General features: G+C 40.9%; 1 protein-coding gene across 1 annotated transcript; it reads right to left on the reverse strand.

Annotated features, from left to right (window-relative positions):
- Positions 1-1186: 1186 nt before the first annotated feature.
- On the reverse strand, positions 1187-8283 carry RERGL (RERG like). Its single transcript, XM_019471979.1, has 3 exons — positions 8191-8283; positions 4463-4611; positions 1187-3321 (listed from the first exon to the last, which is right to left on the reverse strand). The coding sequence occupies exons 1-3, from the start codon at positions 8281-8283 to the stop codon at positions 3039-3041; spliced, it is 525 nt and encodes a 174-aa protein (XP_019327524.1). The 3' UTR covers positions 1187-3038.
- Between the last annotated feature and the right edge of the window lie 2649 nt (positions 8284-10932).

The following is a 10932-nucleotide window of genomic DNA, read 5'->3' on the forward strand; positions in this document are numbered from 1 at the left end:
AAAAAAAAAAAATAGTTGAAGACAGGGAAAGAGAACACCAATTCTGAGTGCTTTTCTCAGGCAAAATTTTACTGAAACTAGAAACTTAATATAAACAGGACTTCCAGACATGACAGCAAGAAACTTAACTCTTGCATGGCAATCTCAAAATCTTTTGGTGAGAAAGAATGGGGTCATATGCTGAAGCAATCCATGGCAACACAAACAGCTCAGTTTCCGCTCTCTTCAATGAGTTTGATATGCTCTAGGTGATGTCACTGTCAAGGGTGAGCAACAATCAGTTACATCATTTACTTTGTTATGCAAGCAGGCTTCTTGCTTGCATTTTCAAATGTGGCTGAGCCAGTAACATATTACCTTCACTGTTAAAACTCCAAGAACACTTAAGACATATATATATATATTCCTAAGTATCTTATTTTTCTTTAAAAGGCCTCTTTTAAAAAAAAAAAAACAAAAACTAATAAAATACTCTGAGCAACCTGATCTAGTTGAAGGTGTCCCTGCCCACGGCAGGGGGGTTAGACTAGATGACCTTTAAAAGTGCCTTCCAACCCAAACTCTTCTATGATTCTACAATAATAAAATACTGCTTTAAAATTGAATTCCTTCCCAAATTCTGCACTTACCAGCAATAAAAGACAAGTGAAATCCTGATCCTAAGAACATCGTATTATGTCTATACTGGGTGCTTTAGTATGCTTAAGCCTAAATGCATCCTGCAGCTGTTTCAGCTGGTTTTCAGATGAGTGCAACCTAGCACATGGGCCAGAAGACAGCCACTCTGTATTCCAACACTTACCCCATCTGGACAAAAAGAGAAGGAAAACTAGGGGGTATACTGCAGATTCCACCTATCTGGAAGTCCACATTCCCATTAATATGAGCAAATCAAAACTGATTAGCTTCTCTGTGGCTGTCCTGACAATTTTTTAAAGGATAAAGAGTTTTCAAAAAGAAGTTCTCTACTGTTTACTGTATAAAGGTACATGAAGGCTCCTTCGCTGTGTACAGGAAACACAGCTAGAGGCTCTCTTTTGTGCAGGTGTCTGATTCCCAGATTTACTTTTTCTAATTTGAATTCCAGATCTGCATGGTGCTTCACTTTTACAGTAGTCAAAACAAAAAGTCTGTAGCTTTATACCACACTAAAGAAAAAAAAAAAGCATTAATACATCCATCTTATATCCAGTTTATTTAATACCATGGCAGTAAATACAGATGAGAGTTCTCAGATCTGGCAATGCTAGAGCTGGCAAGATACAGCTACCTGACAGATGAACAGTCTATTAGTAGTTCTGGAATTCCGTGTGTGCTGGAAAGCTCAAGGGTATACATGAGTAGTCTTCAAGTTCAGCCTCATAGATACTGACAATACAGTTAAATACAGTACTCCCGATAGGGCAGAGCAGCATCTGCATAGAAAAAAAAGCAACACTGTGCCTGTCAACACTGAGAACTGTATTCCAGTATTTGTAGTCTTAAAACAAGTGAAATAAACAGTATCTTTTCCTTAAAAAAAAGGAAGGGATCTTTAGTCAACACTTATTAAAATGTGCTTTAGTTTTATTTTACAACAGTAATGCTAAGATTATATAGTTTTGTTATCTTATGGGGGTAGACAGTTGAAAATCAGTATTCTGCTGTGACTGATAAAGTAATCAATGCAGGTAAAATTTCAGAGCAGAGGTAGGCTTCAACTCAGCAACTTATAAAGACTGAATACCAGCTGTCCTCTGGAATGGGCAGGAGGCAGTAATTCATCTTCAGATCACTTCTCTTCCCTTTCATAACTTCTGTATGAGCACAGCACTTTCAAACACACTGGGCTAAGCCCTTATTTAGTTAAGTCTACAGTAAGAGCTCTGAATGTCAATTGACAACTTATTTAGACCCGTCTGATGTTTAATATCCACATTTGCAAAGTGTAGCTAACATATGCCTTAGTGCTCTCTCAAGTGGCATTTCAATACCATAGTGATGACCAGTTGTAAAGACATTGGTCCTTAGGCAAAACACTCTATGCAAGTTAGGAGCACAGGTCTTACCAGCAGGCTGGCCTTTAAATCCAGGCAGACATCCTAAAGAATTTGTGCTCTTTACCAGTCCACATGCTTTTCAAGCTTCCAGTCCCATCTAAAATTTAACAGGCACATCCACCTTACAGGTAAGGAAACTTTGTTACAGTCTACAAAAACTGCTCTGTGAAAGGGATCAGCCCAAGATGTTACACTGGCCTTACGCTGGCCCTAGCCATAAAATTATTTCACTAAACAATGACCTTGCCAAAACAGTCCAATGCTCACTGACTAACATTTCACTAACATTTCAGTTCCCACCCTCCTCAACCTTCTCTACTTTCTTTCATCCCTCAAAAAAAAACCCTGAAACAGGAGACAATACTGCTTTGTTTATCTGCTTCGCTATTTCTGGTGCCCTCTGCAAGGCAGCTTTGTAGGTAAATACCTTTTGTAGATTTGGTGTCTAAGCATTTAATTTATATTTCAGCAGGTGTTAGGCACCTTTAGGCACACGAGGATCTAAGCCAACCATCCTCGAGTTAAATACATACATTATCACATACAGCAGCAGTATTTTGCTTTTCTTTAGCACAAGTGTTCTTGCACAAAAAACCAACTACTTTTCAGAATTCTGAAGTAAGATTTTGATCAGCAAGGCTGAGTTTATTGGAAATAACTGTTTATACTTCAGTGACACCTAGAAGCTCTATCCAAGACCATGTTGGCGTTGAATAAATACACACTAAAACCCTCCTCTGAAGAACTTACGAGATAAAAGGTGAGAGGAGCATCTTAGAGTTTAAGTGACATAGCCCTAACAGTGAATCTGTAGTAGAACTGGAAATAGGTCAGGTCTTCTAGGTCTAGACCCTGTCCACTTGACCATACTATCTCCCACCTTTGGTTTCTACTGTCTTACTCCTCCAGACATTGACCTTTGGAGGAAACTGACTGAATCCCAAGAGCTCTCTGTGCTCCATTATTTCAGCTTATTCCTACTTCAAGACTAACCATCTTTTACACAGATTTCCTTCTCTTTCCAAACACATTGTTGATTAACTTGGCCATTGACTTTGATCCACTTGGTCGTCTCTTTTCCTTCACTTTGAAATTTGAGGTGATATTCCTCAGGACTTTCGTGAACATTGCCACAACTTCCTGATAATGTTCTGCTGCAGACAGTTCACAGAATTGGCATTTGTTATCCATTGCCAGCTTTTGTCCTTCATCCCAACCAACTTCCCTCATGTGGCATAAATCCTGTTTGTTACCAACCAAAAATACCGATGACTCAAGCATTCTGAAATCAAAAAAGTTCCGATTAGAGAAAAGATATGTTACAATACTGTGCTGTATGCAGTGCTATATACAGCGTGTACAAAAAGTATGTTTGTTCAGGATAATAAGCATTGCAAAAAACCCAAAAGAACAAACCAACCCCTAAACTAACCCCCTCACTCTACCTTGCCAGGTAGAGTTATAGTTTTCCATTTGCCATAGTCAAACATCAAAGGATTTTCCAGACAAGCTATTCTCTATCAGTAAGTTTTCATTTGGTTCCTCTACTCAGTGAATTAATGTATCTTTCATCCACTGCAGTTTTCATACTCTATACTGATGAGTATATTGTCAGCTCCTGGACTTCATGAAGAAGCAAGCTGATCAGTGTGTCCATTTGTAGATAAAAGAATAGAGCCAAAGAGATGTGTCAGTGGCATAATTCAGAAGAAAACACAGGAATCCTAATTCCAAGCTTTTGCTAAAATTACTCCTTCCAGAGAAACCTTAATTAAGAAAGGTCAGCAGTAAAACAGACAGAAAAGTGTTCTTTTTCTTTTTTACTCCACTTCTGATAAAAGGAAAGGATTCCATTCTCATTTATTTAGAAAGCACCTCAGCTGACTGATGCAGGAATACATACCACCATATATACTCAGACTTGCAGTTTTGGTGGTTCTTTTTGAAAGGAAGTAGTTTGTTTCTTACCATATGGTTACCCACGTGCACAAATAATGTTGGGGTCACCGCTAAAGGCAGTTTAAGAGACATTCATGGTATTAGAGTCATTTATTGTGGGAAATGCTTTCTTCAACCTCCACATTGGTGGATTTCCATTGGTAATAGAGTGGGCGAGTAGAAGCATGGACTGACTATACCAGCTTTTTACCCACATAAATCACAGCAGACAGATTTATGGCAATTATTTAAATAGTAGTGCTGTAAGAAATAAGAACAAAAATCATGATGTACTTGGCTTTGGATACAGTGAAATAGATTGCAATTTGCAATACAGTTTACCTTCAGGTACCTTATTGTTGGTATTGTGTTATGCCACTAGGATGCTGCTGGATTTTAATTGCTACCAGGATGCCTACAGCTCACAGAAATGTTCTCAGCTTTTTTGTATGTTTGCTGAAGGAAACAAAAATAATGCCACTTACTTTTTACAAGCTCCTATGTGAGACTCTCGGATCCTGTACAGCAATGCTTTTGCAAATGCAAATGATGCTCTGTCACTGATGTCGTAAACAATGATAAATCCATCAGCCCAGTGGAGCTCATCTGTGAGGGAGAGCTTCCCCCGCTGTGGCTGAAAGAAGTTCAAATTCACATGCAAAAAGAATGTTACTGTTGTCACTTCAGAGCATTTTCTTTGTCAATGTGAATGTGAAAATGTTGTATCCTTTCTTGCAAAAGATATTAATAGGTCTAGGTGCTGGCATTGAATTCAGGTGAGTCCTGCTCCAAACGCCTAATAAATAACCATCACTACAGATGGCACTTTGGATCATCGAGAAATTCATTATGAAACATTTATGCTTTGTTTAAGCAGTAAAATTGCATAACCTGTACAGCCATTGCTTATGCTGAATATTCTGCAGAGCTACAGGAGAATGAAACATACAGGAGCCACCAGTATTTCTGCTGTTTATGGTTAAAGCTCTGTTTTGCACGTTCCTAATATTCTGACTGCAGTGAGCTTAATTTGAAAAAAATTCTTTGTCCCCACTCATTTCTTCTGTTTCTTCTTTGCATTGTTCAAGTCTGAAACAGTATTTACCCATAGGCTAAATTTCTACAGGGCTAGGGGGGAAAAAAAAATCTCCTTTCAAGCCACAGTTGACTTTAATAAAACTGGTGACAAAAGTCACACAAGTGATAATGGGGTTGTACCAGTCCTTGAGTCCCTTCACCCCAAGAAAGTGTCACACTTTGATTTCTAGGAAGCAACAGCTGCAACCTGTCCCATTAAGCTAAAGGATGTAACTTCAAAACTATTTTAAATTAGCTTGTCCCTGCAGATGATTTGGCAGCAGCTAGCAAGACTATGTGACCCAAGATAGGCAAAATACTGGAAGCTGACAGAAAAAAAGAAAAAAATCGACTTTTGCTCTGTGGAAAACCCATCTCGGATAGTAATTTGAGGACCGGTTAAGTTGTTCCCTCACTAGTTTACTATTTTGCTCCTTGCAATGTATAGCCTCCACCAACATCCCACCCTGGTTGCCTTGATTAGCTCAGCATCAGGGCAGCACTGTAGCATCATAAACAGCTGTACTGGGAAGGCTGTAACTTACCATGAGGGATGATAACTGAATGCTGGCAGTGAAAGGAGATGCATGAGAAAGAAAAGATGAAATGGGTTTTCAGAACTATTTGAATACTTCAGTATCTTTAATACAACAGATTTTTAATATTGTGTGCAGGTTTAGGGGTGGGGCAGGAAAGGTGACTTGTGTCTGTCACAGCTGTTTCCCAGATGGATCATAGAATATCTCAAGTTGGAAGGGACCCATAAGGATCATTGAGTCCAACTCCCTGCTCCTCACAGGACTACCTAAAACTAAATCATATGTCTAAGAGCATTGTCCAGAAGCTCCTTGAACTCTGACAGGCTTGGTGCCGTGACCACTTCCCTGGGGAGCCTGTTCGAGTGACCCACCACGCTCCCAGTGAAGAACCTTTTCCTAATGTCCAATCTGAACTTCCCCTGATGCAGCTTCATTCTATTTCCTCCTGGAAAATAGAATGCAAAAACTGCACACAGTACTCAAGGTGGGGCTACACCAGTGCAGTGTAGAGTGGGACAATCACCTCCCTGGCTAGCTGTGCTATGCTTGATGCACCCCAGGACACAGTTAGCCCTTTTGGCTGCCAGAGCACACTGTTGACTCATATTCAACTTGCCATCAACACAAACCCCCAGATCTTTCCCCAGGGCTGCTCACCAGCCTCTCATCCCCCAGTTTGTACATACACAAGGCCTCTCTACCCTCGAGGGAATCCACAGCTCCTCCTAGTTTAGTATAATTGGCAAACTTACTTAATGTACATTTGATTCCTACATCCAGGTCATTTATAAAAACATTAAAGAGCACTGGCCCTAAAATTGAGCCCTGGGAACCCCACTGGAGACTAGCCGCCAGACTGATGTAGCCTCATTTACTATAACTCTGAGCCCCACCCATCAGCCAATTGTTCACACAATGTATTATGGACTTGTCTAGCTGTACGCTGGACATTTTGACCAGAAGGATACTCTGAGAGACAGTATCAAACACTTTGCTAAAATAAAAAAACCACATCTGCTGGCTTCCCTTGGTCAATGGGTGACCCTGTCATAAAAGGAAATTCAAGTTAGTTAAGCAGGATCTTCCCCTCATGAACCCATGATGAAGAAACAGTGAGGTTTGCAGAACAGGGATCCAGCTGCTAGAGGGAAACCTCAGAGAGCAGCAAGATTTCAGGAAGCAGAAACAAAAATGGGGGCTCTTCCTTCCCTAGTTTTGCCTCCTCTCAGAACCCGCTTTTCTTCACCAGCTCCCACGGGATCCAGGACCTCCATACCCCATCCATCTTTCTAGAATCACCAGTTCTATTGGACAAAAAGCAACACCACCACTATTTGCTGCCTATTCCTCTGCAGGCACTAAAGAGAAGTCAGGAAGAGAACAGGAGAAGGCAGCAAACAGCTAACATTAGGCCTTGTTCCTAAGAAAGGACTGGGACAAGAGAGCTCAATGAATGCTGGCAAGAGGAGCTGCCCTTAACACAGCTGATCTCTGGTCTCCTTAAAAGCAAAAAGGTGCCCAAACTGTAGAAACCAAAGTCACTACCCATAATGTAGTCTAATCTGCTTTATCCTAGATAGCTGCTACTCCCAGTATTTCAAGTATCTTAATAAAGAGTTGTTCACATGCCATAGGATTTAATATGACAGTAGGTAGAAGCTATAGGTGGGCTTAGGAAAGAGGTCTGAGGTAGGTGGAAACAAGTCCACAGAACAGTAGCTTCTAACAGATTGTATGGCAAGGGAGGACTCCATAGTGTAACATGGCACAGTGGCTATTTCAGGATCCCCATTACCCTGGGACACGCAATGCTGTTGCTTGTCTCTAGGAAGGCTAATTTGTTTGGTGGTTCATTTTATGTGCTCACTGGGTTAAGTTTTTAAGTCCTTGAATTTAAGTCTGAGTCAGACTTTCAATGCTTTGGCTTTAGCATTCGTTATCCTAGTTGGTAAGAGGCAAGATCACTGCCCAAAAAGGAACCTTGCAAGCAAATGCTATTAGCCAGACAGACCTACCTAGGTCTGCATGTGTTACACAGTACCAAAGTTTCTCTATTCCTGTAATAGCAGGAAGGAAATGAATAGGAAAAGCTTTGTAATAAAGTGGTTTATTGTGATCAAAGTTTGGCTGTCAACACGTACAAGCCTGCATTATGGCTTTCCTTGGATCTGTTCTGTGAATGCAAGTCTTACTTCCAGGCCTACCTACTCTGACCATTTCTGCAGGCATTTAATAAACTGCTTGCTTTATAAACTAAGTTTCACCCATTTCAGGCATTTGAGAAAACTGCATATAATCCCGTAACTTTTCTCTGTATTTACCTACATAATGCAGAAGTGGGAAAAGTTATTTCTATTATTAATATTCCAAAAATGCAAAAGCATTTACAGAAAATTTAAGCAATGAAGGGCTTCTTCCATGAAATGGGAAACCACTCAGCAGTTCTGAGCCACAGCAACTATAAAATTTCAGTCTTTTCAAAAAACCAGCAAGCACAAATTCCAAGAACCAGACAGAAAGGTTGTAACCCCCCAACTCTTTTACCATTACATAGGTAGAATGAGGAACAGCCTTTCTTTGCCCCCTAAAACTCTTACCTGTGAACAAGGGTCATAAATTTCCAAGTGTATCTGCCTCCCATCCAGGCATAAGTGTTTAGTGTAGATGCATTCTAAAAAGATACACAGCATTCAAAGAAAATCAGCATTAGAGTGGCTGGAGATGGTGGTCAAAAGAAAAGGTGGCAAAGGTTAGATTCGCTAATACTGAGGGAACATTTAGTTCCTTGGTTATTATTTGGTTTGGGTTTTTTTGTGTTTGGTTGTTTTGGGGTTTTTGTGGTTTGAGGTTGTTTGGGGTTTTTTTGACACACTGGAAACAAGCCTATTTCATTTTGCAACAGTTGAGCTGCCCAACCCCTTAGGCTGACCAAGATCACTTCACTGTGGTGTTCACATGGAAGTGTTGGTACAACGAATACTTTTAGACCCTAGCTTTCCTCTTCCAAAATGGAGGCAAAGGGGATGCACAATGCTCAGAATCAGCTAAATGCTGATGACTACTCAGCTTGCTACCAAGGTTCAGGATTATGAAAGTAGTAAGCCAGCCTATGTGTAAATTCTCATTCTGCACAAAAGTCATTATTTGGTAGTAATGTTTATTTACTATAAAATCTGGTGCTTTAAGAGTTCTCATGCTAGGTAGCATTAGATCAATAGTATCTACAGGATCATGTCCCTAGACCAGATTTTAAAATATTTCCATAGTGTCAGTTCTCTGATTTAGGACTCTCTGCCAGCACTAGCAACCCTGGCAACTCTAGTACAGACAGATCATCACGATTATTTTAAGCAGTGGGTTGTTCTAAGCAAGTGTAACAAACTTGTGTCCGTAGCACTGGTCACCAACAAGCTGTCTACAGTACAATTCCTCAGAGTGACTACTACAGAGACAAGAACTGGTGTTGGCACTACTGAAAATACACTTCAGACTGTGTAATGAGGGCATAGATAAGGGCTATGATCTCTGGAACTGAGCATCTTCAGTTCAGCACCATGTTCATCTTAAGCATTCTTCATGCATGTCTTAAAAGTTCATCTGATGATGAACTATCAGTCTCAAGCATCCCACTGTATCAAAACTGCAGCCCCTTGGTGGTTTTCGTAATTAAACAAGTTTTTAATTAATACTTTAACTCCACTAAAAGTGCTCTATGATGATCTTGTATTTTATCACTCCTGTTCCCACTTTCCTCCTCCTTCCTCCTGTCTAGAAATAGAGCTAAACTTAATCTTCCAACAAACACTTGTTTAAAAATGAAAATGTTTTGGGAGTTTGACATGCCTTTTCTCATACTTGCAGTATCGAAGGATCAGAACAAGGAAACCTGGTTTTAGTTGTAGGTGGCTTAGAACACACATGGAGCACAGAGAGCAGTACATAACTTAAATGTGACAGCTTAGATTTAAATAAGCCATCTGGGACACAAACTGTCTTTTCAGTCTGTGTTTGTACAGCAACAACATTGGTAGAGCATTTATGTACAACTCTACTTTCAGATTAAGTTCATCTGGATACATTCAATGCAATTCGGCTTAGTACCACTATTTTTTTATTTATAGATCATGGAACGCTACTCTGATTTTTGTAAAAAGAGGCTTTTGGAAAAAGTCTTTTGGTTTAGCAGGGAAAGTGAGGTAGATCGCAATCTCCTTTCCTTGTTAAGTTTTGGGACTTCTCACATCCCATCAGCTGGAGTGGCACACTTCCAAAGGTGTTCGTATTATCAGTTAAATAGTGCTTCTACCCAGGATGTGAAAGTTCAAGTCCTGCTTTGCTATCTTCCAAGATCTCAGAAGTGTCTTAAGGATCAGCGTATTTGTTCTGGTATGAATGAGAAAAGCTACCAAATCAGTACATTCCTGCAAAAGCAGGGAGCCTTGCATTATGCTTTGATTAACCAGTAGTGCCTGATAAACAATCTGTTTCACCTCTCCTCTAGAGCTGAGAAGGAGATATTCAACAGAACAGGTGTTGGGTTGTTTGGGTTTTTTTTTTTCCCCAGTCTATTTCTTTACCCTCTTCTTTATCTCCTCTTTGGTTGAGTTTACTATAATCTACCCACACTTCACACGTGCAGCCCAGTTATCTTTCCTTCCTAAGTCCCTTCACAGTTGCTTTGCCACAAGCACTTTGCCAGCCCCCGTGCCCGGGTGCACTACTAGAGTTTTAAGTGATCTCTCCACAGACACCCGGCTTGCCTTTTCCCCTCTTCAAAGCTTATACTTAATCAGGAACTCTCACTGATAAGCAAGTGAAAACTTCAATCTTTCCGAAAAGTTCCGTGAAACTGCGTTTCTACCCAAGTTCTTGTTCAAACAAGTGTTTGAAGCGTCGCATCTTGCGTTCCCCAGGGAACCCCACCGCACAGCCCCGAGCGGAGGCCCCACACGGCGCCCACCCCACCCCGCGGCGGGCCGTTGAGTTTACTATAATCTACCCACACTTCACACGTGCAGCCCAGTTATCTTTCCTTCCTAAGTCCCTTCACAGTTGCTTTGCCACAAGCACTTTGCCAGCCCCCGTGCCCGGGTGCACTACTAGAGTTTTAAGTGATCTCTCCACAGACACCCGGCTTGCCTTTTCCCCTCTTCAAAGCTTATACTTAATCAGGAACTCTCACTGATAAGCAAGTGAAAACTTCAATCTTTCCGAAAAGTTCCGTGAAACTGCGTTTCTACCCCCAAGTTCTTTCAAACAGGTGTTTGAAGCGTCGCATCTTGCGTTCCCCAGGGAACCCCACCGCACAGCCCCGAGGCCCCACACGGCGCCCACCCCAC

Source organism: Aptenodytes forsteri, unplaced genomic scaffold, assembly GCF_000699145.1.
Source record: "Aptenodytes forsteri isolate BGI_AS27 unplaced genomic scaffold, ASM69914v1 Scaffold241, whole genome shotgun sequence".
NCBI classification, from domain to species: Eukaryota; Metazoa; Chordata; class Aves; order Sphenisciformes; family Spheniscidae; genus Aptenodytes; species Aptenodytes forsteri.

Excerpts from the sequence above, each read along its gene's own strand:
- RERGL (XM_019471979.1), bottom strand. The coding sequence starts at position 8,283 with ATGCTGTGTATCTTTTTAGAATGCATCTACACTAAACACTTATGCCTG. Across the intron at positions 4,612-8,190 it reads TTTATGACCCTTGTTCACAG|CCACAGCGGGGGAAGCTCTC; the intron begins GTAAGAGTTTTA and ends AACTTCTTTCAG. Across the intron at positions 3,322-4,462 it reads CACATAGGAGCTTGTAAAAA|AATGCTTGAGTCATCGGTAT; the intron begins GTAAGTGGCATT and ends TTTTGATTTCAG.